At 43.3% G+C, this 21,989-nt stretch overlaps 2 protein-coding genes across 3 annotated transcripts in view; one reads left to right on the top strand and one right to left on the bottom strand.

The window, feature by feature from the left end:
* Nucleotides 1-1,897, top strand: part of PPP3CB (protein phosphatase 3 catalytic subunit beta) — a 133,071-nt gene extending 131,174 nt beyond the window's left edge. The window contains exon 15 of the transcript XR_008445608.1: nt 1,113-1,897. The gene's annotated coding sequence lies outside the window, so the exon portion shown is untranslated. The remainder of the gene's footprint in view (nt 1-1,112) is intronic.
* Nucleotides 1-17,568, bottom strand: part of ANXA7 (annexin A7) — a 57,714-nt gene extending 40,146 nt beyond the window's left edge. The window contains exons 1-2 of one of the 2 annotated variants that reach the window (XM_054033799.1): nt 17,533-17,568; nt 16,722-16,774 (exon numbers count right to left, since the gene is read on the bottom strand). In XM_054033799.1, coding sequence (XP_053889774.1) covers nt 16,722-16,774; nt 17,533-17,535 — 56 coding nt within the window. In that variant the 5' untranslated portion in view covers nt 17,536-17,568. Of the gene's footprint in view, nt 1-14,425; nt 14,536-16,721; nt 16,775-17,532 lie in introns of those variants that run through there. The other variant, XM_054033800.1, reaches the window with a different exon arrangement.
* Nucleotides 17,569-21,989: the final 4,421 nt, after the last annotated feature.

Here is a 21,989-nt window from a genome sequence, read left to right as displayed (position 1 = left end):
TCAGCATAAGCTTTCGTGGGCTACAGCTCACTTCTTCAGATGCAACTGTAGCCCACGAAAGCTTATGCTGAAATAAATTTGTTAGTCTCTAAGGTGCCACAAGTACTCCTGTTCTTTTTGTGGATACAGACTAACACGACTGCTACTTTGAAACCTGTCACTAATGAGGCAGTTACAAAGGGAAAACCACATATCAATCATGCCACTCAGTGCCACTTTTGTTTCGTTCTATAAGGGTCTGGTCCACTGAGAGGCTGAGTACCCCCATCTCTCATTGCCCTTAACTCCTACTGAAGTTAAGGGCATCCCGCACCTTCCAAAATCAGGAGCTAGAAGAGGAGCATCCTATTTTATTTATGGAAATTAAAAATGGTTTATGAAGCTATCATTTTCATAACTAAATAAAAATAAGTTTCAATATAATCTTCTTCTAGCACAGAAATAAGCATCTATTTCACACACCGCACTCAGTGAGCAAAAATAATGGAGATCACATAGCAGGATTCAATTTTTTAAAACCCACAGCATCACTATTTTGCATTGTTTCTCACAAATGATAAATCTTTACTGCTGCACCTGAAAGGGCAACAGGGAAGGCTCCATACCAAAACAGAAGAGATTGCTTCCTTAAACCCAAGATGATAAAATATGTTTTTTGTTTTAAAAAATAATCAGGATAGTTGCCTAAACCTGCCAGCAAATCAGAGTTATTAACTTTGTAAGCAGAGTCAGGATGAGCTCTACCCTGACATCTGGTGGTGAATTATGGCAAGTGTGGAAAATAGCAACTGAAAGTGGTTACTTTGGATGGGGTGGGATCCCCAGTTTCTCTGTTATTGGGGCAGGAGGAATAAAGTGTTGTTACCCTGATTATGTGAATCAAGGACAATGAAACTGTTTTATGACAGAGAGTCTCACCATCACCTAAGTAGCACTCGCTAGACAAGGGACATGGGTTCCAAAACCTGGTGAATTTGAGAGAGGATGGGTACAAGTATTTGTACATGATGGTATGCCTTCCCCCTCCCTCCTTTGAGGGCCTGAAACACCAATTGTACCACTGCCTCTCTCCACTGTTGAATAGCAGAACTAATTTTTGATTCTATTGAAAGTCTATTTACAGGCTGCTATGCGGAATTCACTTTGGGCCAATGGTGCACCAGCTCTGGGGCTCCCCTACTACAAGCTGACATCACTATGAGCTGAAATCACTAAAGAGCAGTTGAGATCACTGAGTGCTGTGTTAACCAGTGGGGGAACCTGAAGCTATATTACTAAGTGGCTGGCGGAGCAGAGCGGTGCAGTTTGCGGCACACGGAATGGTGAGCGGAGCAATTTGCGGGACGGCTGGTGGAGCGGCCCACGGAAGGGTGAGCAGAGCGGAGCAGTTTGTGGGGTGTCTGGTAGAGCGGAGCAGTTCGTGGGATGGCAGGAGCGGCTCACGGGACAGCTGGTGGAGTGGAGCGGCTCGTGGTGAAGGCTGCAGCGGAACCCCACGGAGAGGCGGGCAGTAGGCCTCGGACCACGTAAGGTGCCCCTTAACACCCTGCGTGTCCCCTTTTCTCCCCCCACTTTCCACCCAGGCTGGGGGGGGGGGGTAAAACCCTGCAGATAAACTTTTGAACTCTGGGGCTGCACTGACCAGGGGCAGAGACTTTGGGTTGCTGCACTTTTGGGATTCTTGGGTTGCTGGACTCAAGAAACTTTTGGGGTGTTGGACTTTGGGGACTCTGGGTGATTTTTGGGTTGCTGGATTCAAGAACCAAAGGGAAAGGACATGGCCCAATTTGCTGGGGTGGGTCTTTTGCTCATGGTTTGTGTTATGAATCCTGTTTGTGGTGTTTTTACAATTTAATGCTGATGTTGTTTACCTCATGTTATTAAACATTTTCTGCTACACTCAGACTCCGTGCTTGCGAGAGGGGAAGTACTGCCTCTTAGAGGCGCCCAGGGGGTGGTATGTAATTGTCCCAGGTCACTGGGTGGGGGCTCGAGCCGGTTTTGCATTGCGTTATTGAAACGGAACCCCTAGATACAGAACCCAGCCCTTGTTGCTGCCAACTCAGAGGGGCAGAAGGGTTACAACTGTATGTTTATTCAGCTCTCCTGTGTGGTATTATTTCAATGTTCATTAACCACCTCTCAGCTACCTGCAATCTTTAAAATAATTTACAAAACCTTATCCTCACCAGATTCCCACTGAAGTAAACATGGACATTCAGAAGAAATATCATGGCCTTTAAAACTTCTACTATGATGAACATGACCCACAGCACAAAATTACATTGCTGTCTTGAGCCATTAACAAACAAACCAATACAGCAAAGTGCTGCATGAAAAAGGTTTGCAAAAATCTAAGTTTCAACCTGAAAGCAAATATTTACTAATGAGCAGAAAACACTGAAAATGGAGGTTTATAGCAAATGTTTCCAGACTCATTAATTATTACAATGCAAACACTACCCAGAAGTCAGGCAAAAACTGGGAGGAAACATTCAGGTAAAGGAAAGACCTCACAAAGGCCTGATGTGAATATGTATAATCTCCCTTAAACAAGTACAACTATCAAAAAGCTATAAATCTGCACTAGGGATGAAGTGACATTCATCCTGGTGTGAAAGGCTGTTGTTAGTCTTCCACACTACTACTTAAGCCCTGCAGTTAGCCAGGGGAGTGTTTGCAGATCCAGTGGATACAGTATCCTGCACAATCAATGTGGAAGGGCTGAAGCTACTATTTCAGCCCAGAAGCCAGAGCAGCAGCAGCCCCTGACCCTGGATTGAAGAAAGGAATGTAACCTCTGCACTGTACCTGAATAGAAACTGAATACTTAGGTTTTATGAAGGTGGGGTGAATTTTATCCCTACATTCTCAATATAGAATATTCTATGGTCTACAGAATTCTCTAATAGAATATTAAGAAAATAAGAACATAAGAACGGCCATACTGGGTCAGACCAAAGGTCCATCTTCCGACAGTGGCCAATGCCAGGTGCCCGAGAGGGAATGAACAGAACAGTTAATCATCAAGTGATCCATCCCCTGTCACCCATTCTTAGCTTCTGGCAAACTGAGGCTAGGGACACCATCCCTATCCATCCTGGCTAATAGCCATTGATGGACCTATCCTCCATGAATTTATCTAGTTCTTTTTTGAACCCTGTTATAGTCTTCGCCTTCACAACATCCTCTGGCAAGGAGTTCCACAGGTTGACTGTGCACTGTGTGAAAAAATATTTCCTTTTGTTTGTTTTAAATCTGCTGCCTATTAATTTCATTTGGTAACCCCTAGTTCTTGTGTTATGAGACTTTATTTACTTTCTCCTCACCAGTAATGATTTTATAGATTTCTATCATATCCCCCCTTAGTTGTCTCTTTTCCAAGCTGAAGAGTCCCAGTCTTATTAATGTCTCTTCATACGGAAGCCGTTCCATATCCCTAATCATTTTTGTTGCCCTTTTCTGAACCTTTTCCTATTCCAATATATCTTTTTTGAGATGGGGGCGATCACATCTGCACACAATATTCAAGATGCGGGTGTACCATGGATTTCTACAGAGGCAATATGATATTTTCTGTCTTCTTAGCCATCCCTTTCTTAATGGTTCCCAACATTCTGTTCACTTTTTTGACTGCTGTTGCACATTGAGTGGATGTTTTCAGAGAACTAGCCACGACTCCAAGATCTCTTTCTTGAGTGGTAATAGCTAATTTAGATCCCATCACTTTATATGTATAGTTGGGATTATGTTTTCCAATGTGCATTTCTTTGCATTTATCAACATTGAATTTCATCTGCCATTTTGTTGCCCAGTCACCTCAGAAAGCCCCATCCATATGCCACATTGGCTGTCATCTTTTGATTCTCTCCCCACTCAGCACCTATCTCCTCCACTATTTTCTCCTTAGTTCCCCTTCCAAAAAATAATTCCCTTTTTAAATTATAAATGGTATCCGGACTAGGGAAGGAAATTGATAGGAGTGGGACACGATCAGCCAACCTGTTTTGGGGCAGTTAGATGGGGAGTTCTAAGGATAGCTCCAATTAAAGTAGAGGGATATTTGTAAACCCTAGTTACTGAAAGACCATCCGAGCACTCTGACTGTACAGATTTTAGTAAAATGGAATTCTCATCTGCTCACGCACAGTGGAGGAAATTGCACAAGTTAGAAAAAAGTGCTGTTATAATCAATAACTGCCCAGCATTTCTAATTATTCACTGGCCAGGACAACTTACTTCTGGGGAAATTCTGCACCACTGCACACATGCAGAATTAATATCTGGCACACAATTTATTTCCACCACAGAAAATACATTCTGCTCAAGAAGTGCTGCAGTCCCGCCTTTCACCCACCAGAGACCACTGTTTTCCAGAATAGCCAGCAGACGGCTGCATTCATCACAGTACCCTGACTGCGGAGCCAGGTTAGGACAGACAGAGTGGGGCACACAGGGCTGCTGAGGCGTCATAGACTGGGGTTCAGAAGTGCTAGTGAGGGGGACAGACTGGGGCGTGAGATCAGGAGCTAGTGGGGTGACAGCACTGAGCCAGGGGTTGAATGGGAGTGGGGGTGTAGGGCCACTTGGGATTGGGGGAGGTGGGCTGCAGGGACACATGGGGATGGGGGTGAAAGGACACATGGGAACAGGGCAGATGGGCCTGACTGAATGGGAGAGCCTTGGGCCAGTCAGGGCCTGCATAGGGGACGCTCTCCAACTCCCTAACAATCCCTCCATCCCCCCCAAAAAAATATTTCTCCCACTCACACCCAACAACCCTACAAGTTCACTCCCAGGCTCCTTCCCTCTCCCTCAGCTCCTCCATTACCCCTGTATGCATCCAAAGAAGTGGGCTGTAGTCCACGAAAGCTTATGCTCTAATAAATGTGTTAGTCTCTAAGGTGCCACAAGTACTCCTGTTCTTTTTCCATTACCCCTGACTCTCCCAAGTCTTTGCACTGCTTCTGAAGGCTGTGGGAAATACATTTCTGTATTGTAGTTTAAATTAATTACTCAACGTTCTGTATTAATATGCCTAGTAAGAGTCTATTTGCCAAAAACAAAAATTCCTGAAACTGTTTTTTTTTCTGTATTGTTACAGACATACTTGGTGACAGGTATTTTGAAATAAATTACCAAAATAATTGAAATTAGCATGATTATATTGTGTTATTTTGACAAATAAAATATACAGAATTTTACATAAGAACAGCCATACTGGGTCTGACAGTGGTTAATGCCATGTGTTTCAGAGGGAATGAACAGAATGGGTAATCATCAAGTGATCCAGCCTCTGTCGCCCATTTCCAACTTCTGACAAACACAGGCTAGGGACACTTCAGAGCATGGTTTTGCATCCCTGCCCATCTTGGCTAATAGCCATTGGTGGACCTAGCCTTAATTAACTTATCTAGTTCTTATTTTACCAGAATTTTAAAATATTGTGCACAGAATTTTTAATGTTTTGGCACAGAATTCCCCCAAGAGTAAAAACTCCATTTTTGCATAACATACCAGATAGTAAAACTTAATGTTTAACAGGAATCTTTCATTTTTATTGACCATCAACTACACAGAAAGTAGCAAGCATTTACAAAGTTAACTTGCTGAGAATTAAAGCAGAAACAAAAAAATCAGAGTGTATCAGACCAAATTCAAGTGCTAAAACAAGAATAGCATAGGATTACATGTACTCAGTCTCTCACTGATATAAGTCATACTGTTAGCACTATGATGACAACTATAGAAGTAAAGCAACCTTAGTGTCTGTGCCAATGACAAGCAACAGAAGGCTTTGGGAGATGGATCAAGTTGATCAAAGTAAATATGATAAATTAAGGGGAAGCATCCCTAATGCAGCATGCATGAGATATTTTACATTTTCAGACTTGTGCTTTAATGTTTAACCACACACATTACAAAATTACTACTTAGTTCTACCAAAGAAACAGTGGATTTTTTTCTTTTTCTTTTTTATTTGGCTGAATATAGTAAATTTAGTCTAATTTCAATTAAAAGGGAACTTATTTGTGATATTATATGATTAAAGTATGACCATGCACATCATTGTTGCTACCACTGCTATACAATTGCAACAGTCTTGTACAAATGATGTCATGTAAGGTGTCAATGGAAAAGTTATGATTTTCTGAATATGATTATCCTGTTTGTATGCGTATATCATTTTTGTATCTGAAGATATGAATATTGACTACATACCTGTATTTCAAATGTGTTTGCTCCTGGGATAATACGCACAAGGGAGTTTACATCTAGTCTAGCCTGCACATTGTGAATGGACCATTCAAGTTAATGGCCCATTAACAAACACAATGGGCCACAGAAGAAGATTATCCCTGCATGGTGGGCCATCCCGTGGATGCCTTAGCCAAAATATGGGTAATGGCTCTTGCTATGATTCATCAAAGCATTCAAGGGCATTTGACTGGCTCATATGACCCTGGACTCCATGTTGCACCTGTACTTTTCCACAAACTAAGACTGAGAGCATCCCCTCCACATGGGAGAAAGTATAAAAGACCCTGGAAGCATTTCCATTTTGCTTCTTTCCTGCTCTGATCTCTGGACTATGGACTTACCCTAACAGGAGCTTTACAACCAATGGATTCAGGACCTTCCAATCTTTTGTAAGTTACCAGAGACATTACGAGCCAGCAGTTTATTCCATCTAGGGTTGCCAGGTGTCCTGTTTTCGACCGGAACACCCGGTTGAAAAGGAACCCTGGTGGCTCCAATCAGCACTGTTGACCGGGCCGTTAAAAGTCTGGTTGGCGGCACAGCAGGGCTGGCAGGCTCCCTGCCTGGCTCTGCGCAGCTCCCAGGAAGCAGCCGGCATGTCTGGCTCCTAGGGGAGGGGCGGCCAGGAAGGAGTCCGCTATAGACCACCAGACTAGGGGGGTGAGGTGGACAAAGCTTTCTTCCAGCAACTAACAGAAGTTACTAGATCGCAGGCTCTGGTTCTCATGGGGAACTTCAATCACCCCGATATCTGCTGGGAGAGCAATACAGCGGTGTACAGACAATCCAGGAAGTTTTTGGAAAGTGTAGGGGACAATTTCCTGGTGCAAGTGCTGGAGGAACCAACTAGGGGCAGAGCTCTTCTTGACCTGCTGCTCACAAATTGGGAAGAATTAGTAGGGGAAGCAAAAGTGGATGGGAACCTGGGAGGCGGTGACCATAAGATGGTTGAGTTCAGGATCCTGATACAAGGAAGAAAGGAGAGCAGCAGAAGACGGACCCTGGACTTCAGAAAAGCAAACTTTGACTCCCTCAGCAAACTGATGGGCAGGATCCCCTGGGAAAATAACATGAGGGGAAAAGGAGTCCAGGAGAGCTGGCTGTATTTTAAAGAATCCTTATTGAGGTTGCAGGAACAAACCATCCTGATGTGTAGAAAGAATAGTAAATATGGCAGGTGACCAGCTTGGCTTAACAGTGAAATCCTTGCTGATCTTAAACACAAAAAAGAAGCTTACAAGAAGTGGAAGATTGGACAAATGACCAGGAAGGAGTATAAAAATATTGCTCAGGCATGCAGGAGTGAAATCAGGAAGCCCAAAGCACAATTGGAGTTGCAGCTAGCAAGGGATGTTAAGAGCAACAAGAAGAAAGTAAAGGAAAGTGTGGGCACCTTACTGAATGTGGGAGGCAACCTAGTGACAGAGGATGTGGAAAAAGCTGATGTACTCAATGCTTTTTTTGCCTCTGTGTTCACGAACAAGGTCAGCTCCCAGACTACTGCACTGGGCAGCACAGTATGGGGAGGAGGTGACCAGCCCTCTGTGGAGAAAGAAGTGATTCAGGACTATTTAGAAAAGCTGGATGAGCACAAATCCATGGGGCCAGATGCGCTGCATCCGAGCGTTCTAAAGGAGTTGGCGGATGTGATTGCAGAGCCATTGGCTACTATCTTTGAAAACTCATGGCGATCAGGGGAGGTCCCGGATGACTGGAAAAAGGCTAATGTAGTGTCCATCTTTAAAAAAGGGAAGGAGGAGAATCTGGGGAACTACAGGCCAGTCAGCCTCACCTCAGTCCCTGGAAAAATCATGGAGCAGGTCCTCAAGGAATCAATTCTGATGCACTTAGAGGAGAGGAAAGTGATCAGGAATAGTCAGTATGCATTCATCAAGGGCAAGTCATGCTTGACTGACCTAATTGCCTTCTTTGACAAAATAACTGGCTCTGTGGATGAGGGAAAAGCAGTGGACATGTTATTCCTTGACTTTAGCAAAGCTTTTGATACAGTCTCCCACAGTATTCTTGCCGGCAAGTTAAAGAAGTATGGGCTGGATGAATGGACTATAAAGTGGATTGAAAGCTGGCTAGATCCTCGGGCTTAATGGGTAGTGATCAATGGCTCTATGTCTAGTTGGCAGCCAGTATCAAGCAGAGTGCCCCAAGGGTCAGTCCTGGGGCCGGTTTTGTTCAATATCTTCATTAATGATCTGGAGGATGGCGTGGACTGCACCCTCAGCAAGTTTGCAGATGACAGTAAACTGGGAGGAGTGGTAGATACACTGGAGGGTAGGGAGAAGATACAGAGGGACCTAGACAAATTAGAGGATTGGACCTAAAGAGATCTGATGAGATTCAACAAGGACAAGTGCAGAGTCCTGCACTTAGGACGGAAGAATCCCATGCATTGCTACAGACTAGGGACCGAGTGGCTAGGCAGCAGTTCTGCAGAAAAGGACCTCGGGGTTACAGTGGACGAAAAGCTGGATATGAGTCAACAGTGTGCCCTTGTTGCCAAGAAAGCTAACGGCATTTTGGGCTATATAAGTAGGGGCATTGCCAGCCGATCGAGGGACGTGATCATTCCCCTCTATTTGGCATTGGTGAGGCCTCATCTGGAATACTTTGTCCAGTTTTGGGCCCCACACTACAAGAAGGATGTGGAAAAGTTGGAAAGAGTCCAGCAGAGGGCAACAAAAATGATTGGGGGGCTGGAGCACATGACTTATGAGGGGAGGCTGAGGGAACTGGGATTGTTTAGTCTGCAGAAGAGAAGAATGAGGTGGGATTTGATAGCTGCTTTCAACTACCTGAAAGGGGGTTCCAAAGAGGATGGATCTAGACTGTTCTCAGTGGTATCAGATGACAGAACAAGGAGTAACGGTCTCAAGTTGCAGTGGGGGAGGTTTAGGTTGGATATTAGGAAAAACTTTTTCACTGGGAGGGTGGTGAAGCACTGGAATGGGTTACCTAGGGAGGTGGTGGAATCTCCTTCCTTAGAGGTTTTTAAGGTCAGGCTTGATGAAGCCCTGGCTGGGATGATTTAGTTGGGCATTGGTCCTGCTTTGAGCAGGGGGTTGGACTAGATGACCTCCTGAGGTCCCTTCTAACCCTGATATTCTATGATCCGCGGAGCACCCTGTCCACTTCTCCACCTAGGAGCCAGAGGCACATGTCACCGCTTCTCGGGAGCTGCCTGAGGTTAGTGCTGCCCAGAGCCTGCACCCCGTACCCCCTCCCACAGCCCAACCTCCTGCCCCAGCTTGGAACCCCCTCCTGCACCCCAAACCCCTCATCCCCAGCCCCACCCCAGAGCCCACACCCCCAGCCAGAGTCCTCACCCCCTCATGCACCCCTGCCCTAGCCCAGTGAAAGTGAGCAAGTGAGTAAGGGTGGGGGAGAGCAAGCAATGGAGGGAGGGGAGATGGAATGAGCAGGGGCGGGTCGTTGGAGAAGGGGCGGGGCAGGGCAAAGGTGTTCGGTTTTCTGCACTTAGAAAGTTGGCAACCCTAATTCCATCACTGCTACAAACCTGATCCAAGAACTTTGCAATTACTGTACGTATTTGATTCCTTTGACCATTTTAACTCTCTCCTCTTTCTTTTCTCTTATAAATAAACCTTTATATATTAGATACTAAAGGATTGGCAACAGCATGATTATTGGGTAAGATCTGAGTTATATATTGGCCTGGCTACATGTCTCATCTCTTGGGATTAGAAGAAACCTTTGTTTGATTAAATTGGTTTTAAATAACCACTCATCATTAAGTCTAGTGTCTGGGTGGTGAAACAAGGGCTGGGAAATTGCATTTCTGACTTCTTGCTAACCAGTGTGGTGAGATAGAAATTTACTTTTGTTACTGGAGTGGTACATCTTATGGAAGAATAACCACCAGTTGGGGGTTGAGTCGGCCCTTATTTCTCAGCAGTTTGTCCTGAATCTGGCATGCTCAGCTGTGACCCATTGAGGCATGGTGACACTTGTCAAACTCAAAAGTTTCCTCTATTAAGTACAATTTAGATTTGAATTTTAAAATTTTGGGTTTGAATCATGTGTCTTCAGATATTTATGCCATTTGAACTTTGCATATAACTCCATTTGGACAGTAATAAGACCAGTCGGTTTCACAATTGTTGCTTAAAGTGGCCCCTAGTGTCTAAAAGTGGTTTACCTATCATTACCCAACAAAAATTACTAAAACTGAATGAAAAAAAAATATTTTCAGCTGGTCTACTTTGCTTAATTCCATTAATAAATTATAGCCCTAAGTAGGAAACTTGCCACTCTAAGGGGACTGGAGAAGGTTTATGAAACCAAGGACCCTGTTGGTATAGTTTCCATAACATAATTTAAAAGATATCAGATTTAAAATGTATGATATAATTTGAGCCATACCACAGTCCTATCTGTACTGCAAAACCAACTGTTGGAGGATCTGGTTGCAACATTGTTGTTTCCCCAACAGTTAAAACAGTTTCATTTTGTAGAACAATTGAGATCCAACAATCCTTTAACTAGGTCTTGAAACATGCTAAAAACATTGACACAAAATTTCATTTTTCATAATTTAAGCTTTTAGTACCAGCCAAGAAAACTAAACAAATGTTTTAATCTACATGTTTCCCTTTGATTTATTAGTGAAAGCAAAAGAGTGAAAATAGATACCTTCACATGAGGGAGGGCGGGAACAGGAAGGAATTTCAAACTTCTAATTTTCAAATAAAACAAACCAGTTGTTCAAGTTGTCTAAGTCTTTGATTAGCAAGTTAATTGCCAGTTTATGCTTGTGACCACCTGTGACATTGCTAACATATGCAAATAGAGCTGTCTCTATTGTTACCTTTTTTAAACTTTCCTCCCTTGCCTTTGTCTATTTATTCGCCTGTTTTGTATTGTCTAAATTGTAGACTGTGCGCTCTCTGGGGCAGGGATTGTATTTGTAGCATGGACTGTATTTGTGTTATAAAAATTTTCATGAGGCTCTAATCCCTATTTGGGTTCCTTGGGCACCATCACCATAGGAAAAAAATTGTATTTTCTTCATCTGTTAAAATAAAAAAAATCATTTTATTCAATTTGAAAATAAAGAATGTATGATTTAAAAATTATGTAAATGGCTTACAGAGGGGCCATAGTTTCAATAGCAATGCCCATATTACAGCTAGACTGGGGTACATTGAATTGGATTGGAGACTAATCCTCAGCTACGGTTCAAACACTGTAGTAACCAGTTTTCAAAAGTTTAATGTAACCTGGCAGTAACATTTCCTGAAATACCTCTCAGTATGTGCAGATGCTTTTCAGGAGAGAAATTAAATCACTTGCATAATATGGGACTAAGTACTTGTTAAACAGCATTAGCCAGCTGCGAGTCCACAGCACATGAACTCACTTATCTCTGAAGGCCTTAGCAGCTTGCTGCCTTCCTAAACTGTGTCAGGGAGATCTCACAGACCGGTCCTTGAGAAACACTACCTTAGAGTATCCCAAAGCAAAACTGAGACTTCGCCCTTCGTTAAGGAAGTTTAACATCACAAAACTGAAAACAGATTCTATCAACAGAAGCCTCTCTTTTTTTTTAAGGTAGTTTTTGTTCCATGATTTTTTTTTTGCTTAACAGCAGTTTGTGAGACATGAAATGGATGCCCTCTGAAGCATCTTCATTGAAACATTATTCAAATATACTTGTACTCCATCCCTGTGCCCCCAGTGACTCAGCAAATAATGCCCATTGAGTTTCAAAACTCTAGAATTATGGATCCTCTTTTCTGTTCAAAAGTGAAACTGCCTTTATTTTTCACTCCATGCATCTGATGAAGTGGATTTTAGCTCACGAAAGCTTATGCCCAAATAAATTTGTTAGTCTCGAAGGTGCCACAAGGACTCCTCATTGGGTTTTTTTGTTTGTTTTTGGGTGGGTTTTTTTTGAGAAACCTATGGTTATTCTATAATTATACAATATGAATAAATTGGCTGGAGGAGCTTGAAAAATATATTTGCACTAGAGAATAACTAGGAAGGTTTTCCTGGTAAAAGAAGGAGTCTAACATCTTTCATTTTTAAAAAAAGTTTCTATCCTCACAATTACAAGGCCAATCTTCCAAATGCAGAGCTGTCTTCTCTAGTCTGCAGACCACTCTAGAGTCAGCCTCCCTTTTTGGTTATAGCTTCCCCAAAGAGCAGCTGAACAAGACCGATAAGACATGGTAAGTTTCATTACTGTTATTCAGAACATTGTGGACAACTGTGAAATAACAAGAATTGTGTCAGTTTCACTATGCCCCTGTTTGGAAAAATATGAGCAATAGGGAAGACACTGAAGCTGTTGGCACTGGACTTCAACAGTGGCCCTCCCTCAGACCTTGTCTTTCATAAGGGCCTAAGACTAGTAAAAAATATTGTAAATTAGAGAGACCACTGCAGAGCTCTCAACTGCCACTTTCCTAGAAAGTGTAGCTCCAAAAGCCACTCACAAACTTTAGTTTTCTACTTATGCATTAACAGCCCTTTGTCTGCACTTCCTACAGCCTCCAAAGTTCTCCTCCTTAGCAAAAGTGGCAGGAAAGGGGTGTGGACAGCAAAGCAAAAACATATTAAAAATTTAACAGAAAGAGCATGTACAAAGTTGTAGGTGATTCCTTTTACTGGGTTAACTAATTTCAGGAAAGGGAAAAGCATTTATACATTTCTGATTTCTCATCCCTCTCCAAGGGTCACTACAAGGAGAGCCAACAAATGGAGTGAATGTGGCTTAAGCGTAGAGAGCACCTGTAATCACCTCATTACATTGTCCTTCCCAAATTTTAATTACACTTTTCAGTATTTTTAAACAAAATGGAGAGGCCTCATTTTCTCGATAGGTATTAGAAAAAGGATACGAGAAGCTGAGGAAAATCAGAACCAGCCTTTCACATACAGGGCCCCCATACAGTGTCTACACTGCAACTAGGCATCCATGGCATGATGGTGGGCCCATACCATTGGACTCCAATTTGTGTGGGGCTCAGGTTGTTTCCTTGCTGTGTAGACTTCTGGCTCAGAGCCTGACCTCTGGCACCCTCCCACCTCACAGGGTCCTAGAGCTGCCTTCCAGACCCAGCCAAATGTCTACACTGCAATTAAACAAACACCCAGAGACATGGCATGGGTCAGCTGCAGTTGCTGAGGTGTACTGTAGACATACTCAAAAAAGACTGTCTCCATTAGAAAACTGTACCACTTTAACTATATTGGCATACAAGTGGTACAAGCTCCTAGTGTGGACTAAAGTATATCAGTATAAAGGTGCTATGGGAAGGGAAATAAACTATACCAATGCAACTGCATCCACAGTAGGGGTATCATTGGTATAACTAGGCTTGGAAGGATTACATTTTTATTGGTAAATATCAATATATGTGGAATTCACTGTACACATGCAAACCAAAGGAAAACATTTCCATCAATAATAATTTTACAAATAGGCAACATAAGAAAAATGGTGCTTTAGAAATTGATTTAAGGATATTTACTTTATATATTTTCACGTGATGTTAACAAATTATGATTTAATAGTTATAAAGCTTTCACTTTTGGAAATCAACATCTACTGTGAGTCAATAATTACTGTCTGCCCCGCTTTGCCCATAATTTCCCACCACGCTGAAAACTTAAGGCAATAAAAATGTTTATAAAAAGCTTAAAAATAAACCTCTCAAAATTATTTTATAACTCAATCAATCACGGAATCCAGCCTGAGCCCAGGCGCAATTCTAGCCGGTGAGGAACCCGGGGCCGCCCTCCCAGGCCAGGCGGTGTTGCACACTGGCCTGTAAGGCTCAGGGCAGGTGGGCGAGGGAGCCTCTCCCCTTCAGAGCGCAGACAGGAGCCGGGCGGGACTGAGCTGCCCGCCCCCCGTGTGGGGAGGGAAAGGGGCCCGGGCTGGCGACCCTACAGCGTCCCATGACCCGCCGGGCTGGCCTGGCGCCAAACCCCTAGCGTTTCAAGGGGGCTCCCAAGAGCTAGGGCGGTCTAGGACAAGGGGGGGGGGTACGCGCCCGGGCCTGCCTGCCTGCCTGCCCGCCGCTGGGGCGGCCCTCCCCGGGGAACGTAGAGCCCCGAAGCGCTGCCGGGAAGGGAGGAGCCGGGATTAGCCGGTGCCGCCCCCGCGCCCCCCACTCACCTGAGCCGTCAATTCACTGCCTCCGCACTAGCAAAATGGAGCCTGTAGGGCCGGGCCACCTCCCCCCCTTCCCCGGGACCCGCCCTGAGGGCAGCGCAAGCTCCTGGCCGCGCGGCGGGAGGAGGAGGAGGCGGGCAAGCCGCTCTCTGCGGGGAGTCCGCTCAGCTCTACCCGGCTGGGGTCTGGTTCTGCCTATTGACGTGGGTAGAGCCGCGAAACAGGGTGATGGGGTTAACGGGGCTCTCTCCGCCGCGCGCTCGGTTCCCGGCCAGGCGCGGCTGGTGTCGCTATGGCCTGGGCACAACGCCTAGCCGCCTCGGTCCGGGTAGCTGCGGCCCTAGAGACCCCCCAGGGCAGCATGGGGACCTGCCGAGGGGTGCTATTGCAGCTGGACCCGGCAGGAGAGGCCTCCCAGTTCTAGCTAATCCAACACCCCTCCCAGCTTCCAACGCAGGTAGAGCCTGGGGGAGATTGTCAACGAGAGAAAGAAGAGGTGGGCACCACTACCCCCCCCCTTGTCCTTTGGGTCATGGGAGCTACTCTCGGCTTGGCACGGCCATGTGTATGGGGACTAGCATGTGACATCCTTCCCGTAGGAAATACAGAGAGAACCACCCCCACAGCAGCAGCCGGTGTGAGCCGGATACAAGCTAGTTAGAACATAGGGAACAGGGAGCACAGCATAAGCTTGGACTCACAGCTGCAGAGGCTTTACTTAGGGGATGAGTTAGCTGACTAGGTTTCGTTAGCAACCCAGCGAGCAGAGAGTGTGCTCCAGCTCGCAGGGGAGAACTAGGACGGCCTACAGGAAAGAGAGGCGGAGTTTCATCTTACAAGAATGTCCCGTGACTCGATGGATGCTTATTCCAAAGCGTAAGGCACCAAGCAACCCTGTTTAGGAGGGTGATCATGTCCCAACAAGTAGTGTAGCTGAACCAACCCAGCTTGTGACGTTTAGTTACATCAGCGTAAATCAAGGGAAATTCCATTGAAGCTAAGGGAGTTACTACAAATTTATATCTGTATAGTCAAAATCAGAATCTGGCCCACAATGGGTTAAACATCAAATTTATCCAGATTAGTAATCTAAAAGAAAACATTCCTACTATCAGTTACTGACAAGAGCTATTTTTCATAATTTACAAGTGTTTGCCTTCTGTACAAAGTGTACATAGTTTTTTTTACTTTGATTTACTTCTATTTTTAATCCTTTTGGAGTGTTTATTGAACCCATAGCATAGATTTCAAGGCTAGAAGAGACCACTGTGATCATTTGGTTTGACCTCCTGTATAACACAGGCCAGAAAATTTACACAAAATAATTCCTTTTGAACTAGAGCATATCTTGAAAAAAAAAAAAATCCAATCTTGATTTTAAGAATTGCCAGTGATAGAGAATCTACCACAGTCCTCAGTAAATTTTTCCAATGCTAATTACCCTCACTTTCAAAGTCATGCTAGGAACAGTTTGATTACTCTATTTTTATTCTACCCCATTTACCTTGTGACCGATTATACATAGTTAAAGGACAGTAACTAGCAAAGTTTAGTCTAGTAGGGATCCACCCTTGATAACATACTAGCTACTCTGTTACGTTAAATAAAGAGGAATCAGGGAGAAACTTGCTCTAAATATTTATACAAATAAGCTAGCTGTTTGGCAGCCATGTAAATTCATTTAAGTCACCTGTTGAGAAAAACAAACACACTACAATCCATCTGTCGGAAGCCAGATGCAACCGCAGTCACTAAGCTATTTCTCTGTTAGTACTACTTAGTACCGGCAGCAGAAAGCCTTGCCCCCAGGGGCGGCTCCAGACACTAGCGCAGCAAGCTGCGGGGGGCGGCCTGCCGGTCGCTGTAAGTGCGGCCGGCAGGCGGCTTTTGGTGGCATGCCTGCGGGAGGTCCGCCGGTCCTGCGGTTCAGTGGCAATTCGGCGGCGGGGACGCCGATGGCGCGGCACTGGCGGACCGCCCACAGACACACTGCCTAAAGCCACCTGCCTGCCATGCTTGGGGCGGCAAAAAACATAGAGCCGCCCCTGCTTGCCCCTACCTATTTTCAGCTCACATGTATGGTAAATTACCAGAGCAAGTTTCTGGTAGCAGGTAAAGAATCAAAACTCTGATTCAAGCCTTCCCTGGTGGTAGGTGGCCATCCCCTCTCCCACCAATGACCTGCACAGGCTTAGGAATGACTACATATTGTACATATGTATCACGTTTGCCTCTGTGTCTCCTTCCTGTGAGTCCATATGCCTAGAAACCCTCCTTGAATAGGTCTGAATCTACTTACACAGTCTTCAAACTCACTTCTTCCAAGAGGATTATCAACTCCAAATCCTGCTCCTAAAATAGTATGAAGGAAACAAACATCTTTAAAAGTTTCAACACAAAAATAAAAGAATGCTACCTCAAGCTTAACAGATCTCTTTGTTGTTTTGTTGCATTCTATCCTTCATCTCTATGTGTTGTCTATTTAGACTGCAAACTCCACAGGGCAGAGACCTTGTGCTTTACAGACATGTGAAAAGGATAAAAAGGAAATATTTTTTCCACACCACATAACTAGACTACCTGCACATCATCACAGGATGTCTTTGAGTGCAGATTCAAAAAATGATTGACACCTATATGGATAACAATATCTAGAATTGTGGGTTTTAAGAAGGAATGATTGTGATCTAGTCTGTCCTCCTGCATAATCACAGGTCATAAGACTTCCATGAATTATAGTAGTTAATGCTAACAACAATCTGGAAAAGATATTAAGCCTCATGCTTCCAGGCTTCAAGTCAGTCTCTAGCTATTAGAGATTAGGAGAAGACAATGAAGGCAAACTATCCCACATCTACCTATGGCAGGGTTCTTACACCTTCCTCTGGATCACATGGTACTGGATACCATTGGAGACAGGATACTGGACTGGATAGGAATTTCATCAAGATGAGTTTACCTAGCAAACAGTGGGTGCTTTGAGAAAGCAATAGCCAGGGCAAGATGGTAAGTGGCATGGGTACATATTGTATAAAGAAAACGGAAGATTTGGCAGATGCTAACAAGACTGTAGAACAAGTTCACCTTCATTGGAGGGTATATTTACTCACCATATCTTGTTGACTTCCTGCTTCATGTTCTCCCAACATTGCTATCAACAGCACACTGAAAGCGAAATGATATTGTTTCAGTAGCATAGCATCACTCTCTCTCTCTCTCCCTCCCCTCACCCCCTTGAGTAGTGGAATTTCCCCTGATGTCAACAGGAGTTGTAACAGGATTGAGGGCTGTATATATGGACCTAAATAACTCATGCTTTTTCTAGTGCTCTTCACCTGAAGTTCTGAAAGTATTTTACAAAAGGTGATTATCCCAATTTATCAGAGGGGGGAAAACCAAAAGCACAGAGCTTATGCGAAGGCCACCCAGCAAGTCTATAGCAAAGCTAGGAACAGACGCTAGAACTCCTGGCTGCCAGTCCTGTGCACTAGCCCTTACACCTCATTGTCTTCCCTTGTGTAATACAAAGTGTAATACAAAATGTAAGTGACAAGGCAGCAATCGTGCTTGGTTTTTAACATGTTAAATTTCAGTCAGTGTACAACTCCTGTCAACCACTCTCCCCCACTTTGTAACAGCAATAATTCTGGTCATCTTTGAACTATCAGATCAAAGTACAAAAAGCCAGCAGCATGTATCACTGAACTAAGTCTAAAATATCTACTATAAAAAAACTCCTTGCTGCACCTTGTGACCACAGTAATTAAAATGCAGGTAGTCAAGCTTGGCTAAATCGAGTTAACCATCCATGCATGTAAGGAGAAGCCAGTTCAGTTCAGTTGATAAGTAGAAAGGACAGAATGTGTTTGTTTAGCGGCAGAGTGAGAGCTACTACCCACTGAGTCATGTTCTTAGGAATCCTCCCACAACGCTAGTGAACAGCAAACTACAGCTAGAGGGATTTGCAGGTGGATTGCATCCATTATTTCTCTGGCTCTGCTGGGTGGAGCCACAATAAAAATAAAAGCCTCACTTTTTCTGTGAACAACACAATACATGGAGCAGGTCTGGTTCTGCTGTGCTATTTAGACACAAGCACGTCAAGACACAGCTCAAGCTTACATTAAGTACAACTGTTCATATTTTTATTGTTTTTTTTCAGTTGTCCAGTTTGTTTTCACACACACAACATTCAGTACTAACAATGATTGTCTAATCACAAGCACACTCGTTTTTTTCAGACAGTTCATTGAGATATGTGGCTTGTGCACATGGCCCATTGCACATTTGTAGGTCAAAGTTATTCCACATCTCCCCTGCTTTATAGCTGAAACATGACTGCTCTGCACAGGAGCTAACTGCAGGGAGCAGAAGAAAGCCAGACATGAGGATACTTTGCTTTAAACTAACAAAAAATCCAGCAACATAACACTCTTCCCTTCCTTTAAAAATATCTCTATTGACCTGATTTTCAGAGGTGACAAGCAACCTCAACGGCAAATATTTAGAAACTAGGGCAGTTAACTCAAGCGATTAATGCAAAAAATTAATTGTGATTTAAAAATCACAGTTTTAATTGCACTGTTAATAACAGAATACCAATTTAAATTTATTAAATATTTGTGGATGTTTTTCTACATTTTCAAATATATTGACTTCAATTACAACACAATACAAAGTGTACAGTGTTACTTTGTATCATTCTTTTTTATTACACTATAAAAATGATAAAAGAAAGTATTTTTCAATTCACTTCATACAAGTACTGTAGTGCAATCTCTTTAACATGAAAGTGCAATTTACAAATGTAGAATTTTTTGTTACATAACTGTCCTCTGGACTGGTATCCAAAGCACAAGGGGCATACAAATGTTTGGCATATCTGGCACATAAATACCTTGCATCATGGCCGGCTACAAAAGTGCCATACAAACACCTGTTCTCACTTTCTTTGTGACATTGTAAACAAGAAGCGGGCAGCATTATCTCCTGTATATGTAAATAAACTTGTTTGTTTTCGCAATTGGCTGAACAAGAAGTAGGACTGAGTGGACTTGTAGGCTCTAAAGTTTTACATTGTTATATTTTTGAGTACATTTTTTTGTACATAATTCTACATTTGTAAGTTCAACTTTCATGATAAAGAGATTGCACTACAGTACTTGTATTAGGTGAACTGAAATACTATTTTGTTTTTTATTACAGTACAAATATTTGTAATTAAAAATTAATATAAAGTAAGCACTGTACACTTTGTTACACTGTACTGTAATTGAAATCAATATATGTAGAAAACATCCAAAATATTTAAATAAATGGTATTCTATTATTGTTTAACTGCGCAATTAAGCTTTTTAATTGCATGATTAATCATGATTTTTTTTAATCACTTGACAGCCTTATTAGAAACTCAAGAATTTGATCAGACTCAGATTAATCAACAGGGTTTCCAAAAGAGCCCTATTGGGACTAGTGTTTAATGTGTTAATGATTGAAAAAATAAATAAAAGGTAGCAAGATTAGACAGGATTTAGGGGAATTGTGAAAGAAGTGTATGGGGAAAACTGTACTAGGCCTCTAAGGCACAGGCCAGAGCCTACAGAGTGGGGATAATCAAGGAAGTCCAGTCCCACCTAGGGGCTGAGACATGTAAATAGAAACAGGCCAGTGTCCATGGAGCAAGATAGCGGAGTAGAAGCCAGGTAGGCAGGCTGCAGAGGTGGAGTTTTCTCTCTCAAGCATCAGGAGACAAGCCAAACCTGAATCTCAGACTTGGGTTTGTGGATATTGTTTAGGAACTCTGTACCAGGTCCTGATAAACTATTTTATTGTAATGATTCCTGCCCTGACATTTTATTAATTTGACTAATATGTGTTGGTGTCTCCTTGCCCTGGTCAGTTAAAGTGAATTAATGGTTCACTTGGGGAAATTAAGGTGGAGCACACATGCAGTGCCATACTGGGCTGCAATGGGGCACATAGGGACTGCCCCCACCTTTACATGAATCAATACTAGGGAAAAAAAGTGAAACTCTGAAGAAACCTAATATCACAATGGCAGATTAAGTTAGGTGTTGATGAATACAATGTAATGTATGTTGATAGGAGTAAGATGTCCTGCTCAGATATATTGCTAGAATTTGAACTCTGACATTTAGCTGCAGTTTTTTTATAGATAACAAATACAAATTTAGTTGGTAAAACTTTCTCTCACTTCAGAATTTGAGGAAAATATTTACTGTATTTTTTAATTCAAACCTACATTAGCTTATGCTCAATATGTGAGAAACATTTTATAATTTGTAAAAGTTTCAATAGAAATAATGCTTGTCTTAATAGTGCCGCAGATTAGGCACCTCTGGTAAGCAAGTTAGATGGCAGCTAAGATTGTGACATGTCATTGCAACTATTTGCCTGATTTTATAATTGGTCTCACCATTTGAAGTACAGCCATATAGACAGATACTTTTTAACATGAGCCTCTATTTTTACTTTGCTTAAGCACACACATCTAATAAATAATAATAATAAATGGAGATATACCTATCTCATAGAACTGGAAGGGACCCTGAAAGGTCATTGAGTCCAGCCCCCTGCCTTCACTAGCAGGACCAATTTTGTCCCAGATCCCTAAGTGGCCCCCTCAAGGATTGAACTCACAACCCCAGGTTTAGCAGGCCAACAGTCTGCAAATTTTTCCTCTATTTTTCATTCTAATCCCACATGAGTAGTCATCAACACTACAGCTGCTTTGAGCTATGTAGCAAAAGGCCACTCCACAGTGGTCATGCAAAAATCTGATAAGCAATATACTAAGCAAATAGTCAGGGAGCAGCTTCTGATTAGAATAACCAACTCTGCCAAGCACCAATCAAAGAACTACAGTCAGTGGTGGATTTAGAGTTAGTGGGGCCCTGTGCTCAGCTTCATTTTGGGGGCCCTTCCTTGGGACCCAGCCAAGAAAAAGAACATTCTGTCTTATCTCCCCCCGACCCGCGTTTTTCATTCTTTTTTTTCTTCATCCTCCTCCTATAAGTAATAGGAAGTAAATGAAAGCAAAGTGAGGTACCTTGATTGTTTTTGTACTCTAACTTATTTTTCCACAGACCACTTGAAAAATCGCTGAGGGTCTCGGCAAACCACTTAATGATCTTTCCAAATATTGTTTTTACCATTAACTAACTATTGTGAAGCACTTTGGATAAGAGCACTTTATAAAAAAAAATGTAAAAAAATGTTGGGGTGCAGGGTCTGGCCAGGACTTAGGGTGTGGGAGGGGGCTCAGGGCTGGGGGTGCAGGGGCTGGGAGGAAGTTAGAGTGCAGGAGCAGGCTGGGGGTTGGGATGCAGGGTCTAGCCAGGAGTTAGGGTATGGGAGGGGCTCAGGGTTGGAGAAGGAGGTGTGGAGCGCTTACCTGGGGCAGCTCCCATTTGGTGCAAGGGTTGCAGATGGGATTGTTGGGGGGTGCAGGAGTCAGGGAGGGCAGGGTGTGTGTGAGAGGGGTGCAGGAGTCAGGGCTGGGAGTGTGTGAGGGGGTGCAGGGTCTGGGAGAAAGTTAGGGTGCAGG

This window comes from Malaclemys terrapin, chromosome 7 (genome assembly GCF_027887155.1).
Source record: "Malaclemys terrapin pileata isolate rMalTer1 chromosome 7, rMalTer1.hap1, whole genome shotgun sequence".
In the NCBI taxonomy this organism is placed as follows: Eukaryota; Metazoa; Chordata; order Testudines; family Emydidae; genus Malaclemys; species Malaclemys terrapin.
Note: the sequence above shows the minus strand (reverse complement) of the source record. Positions and strands in the feature narration are given on the sequence as shown.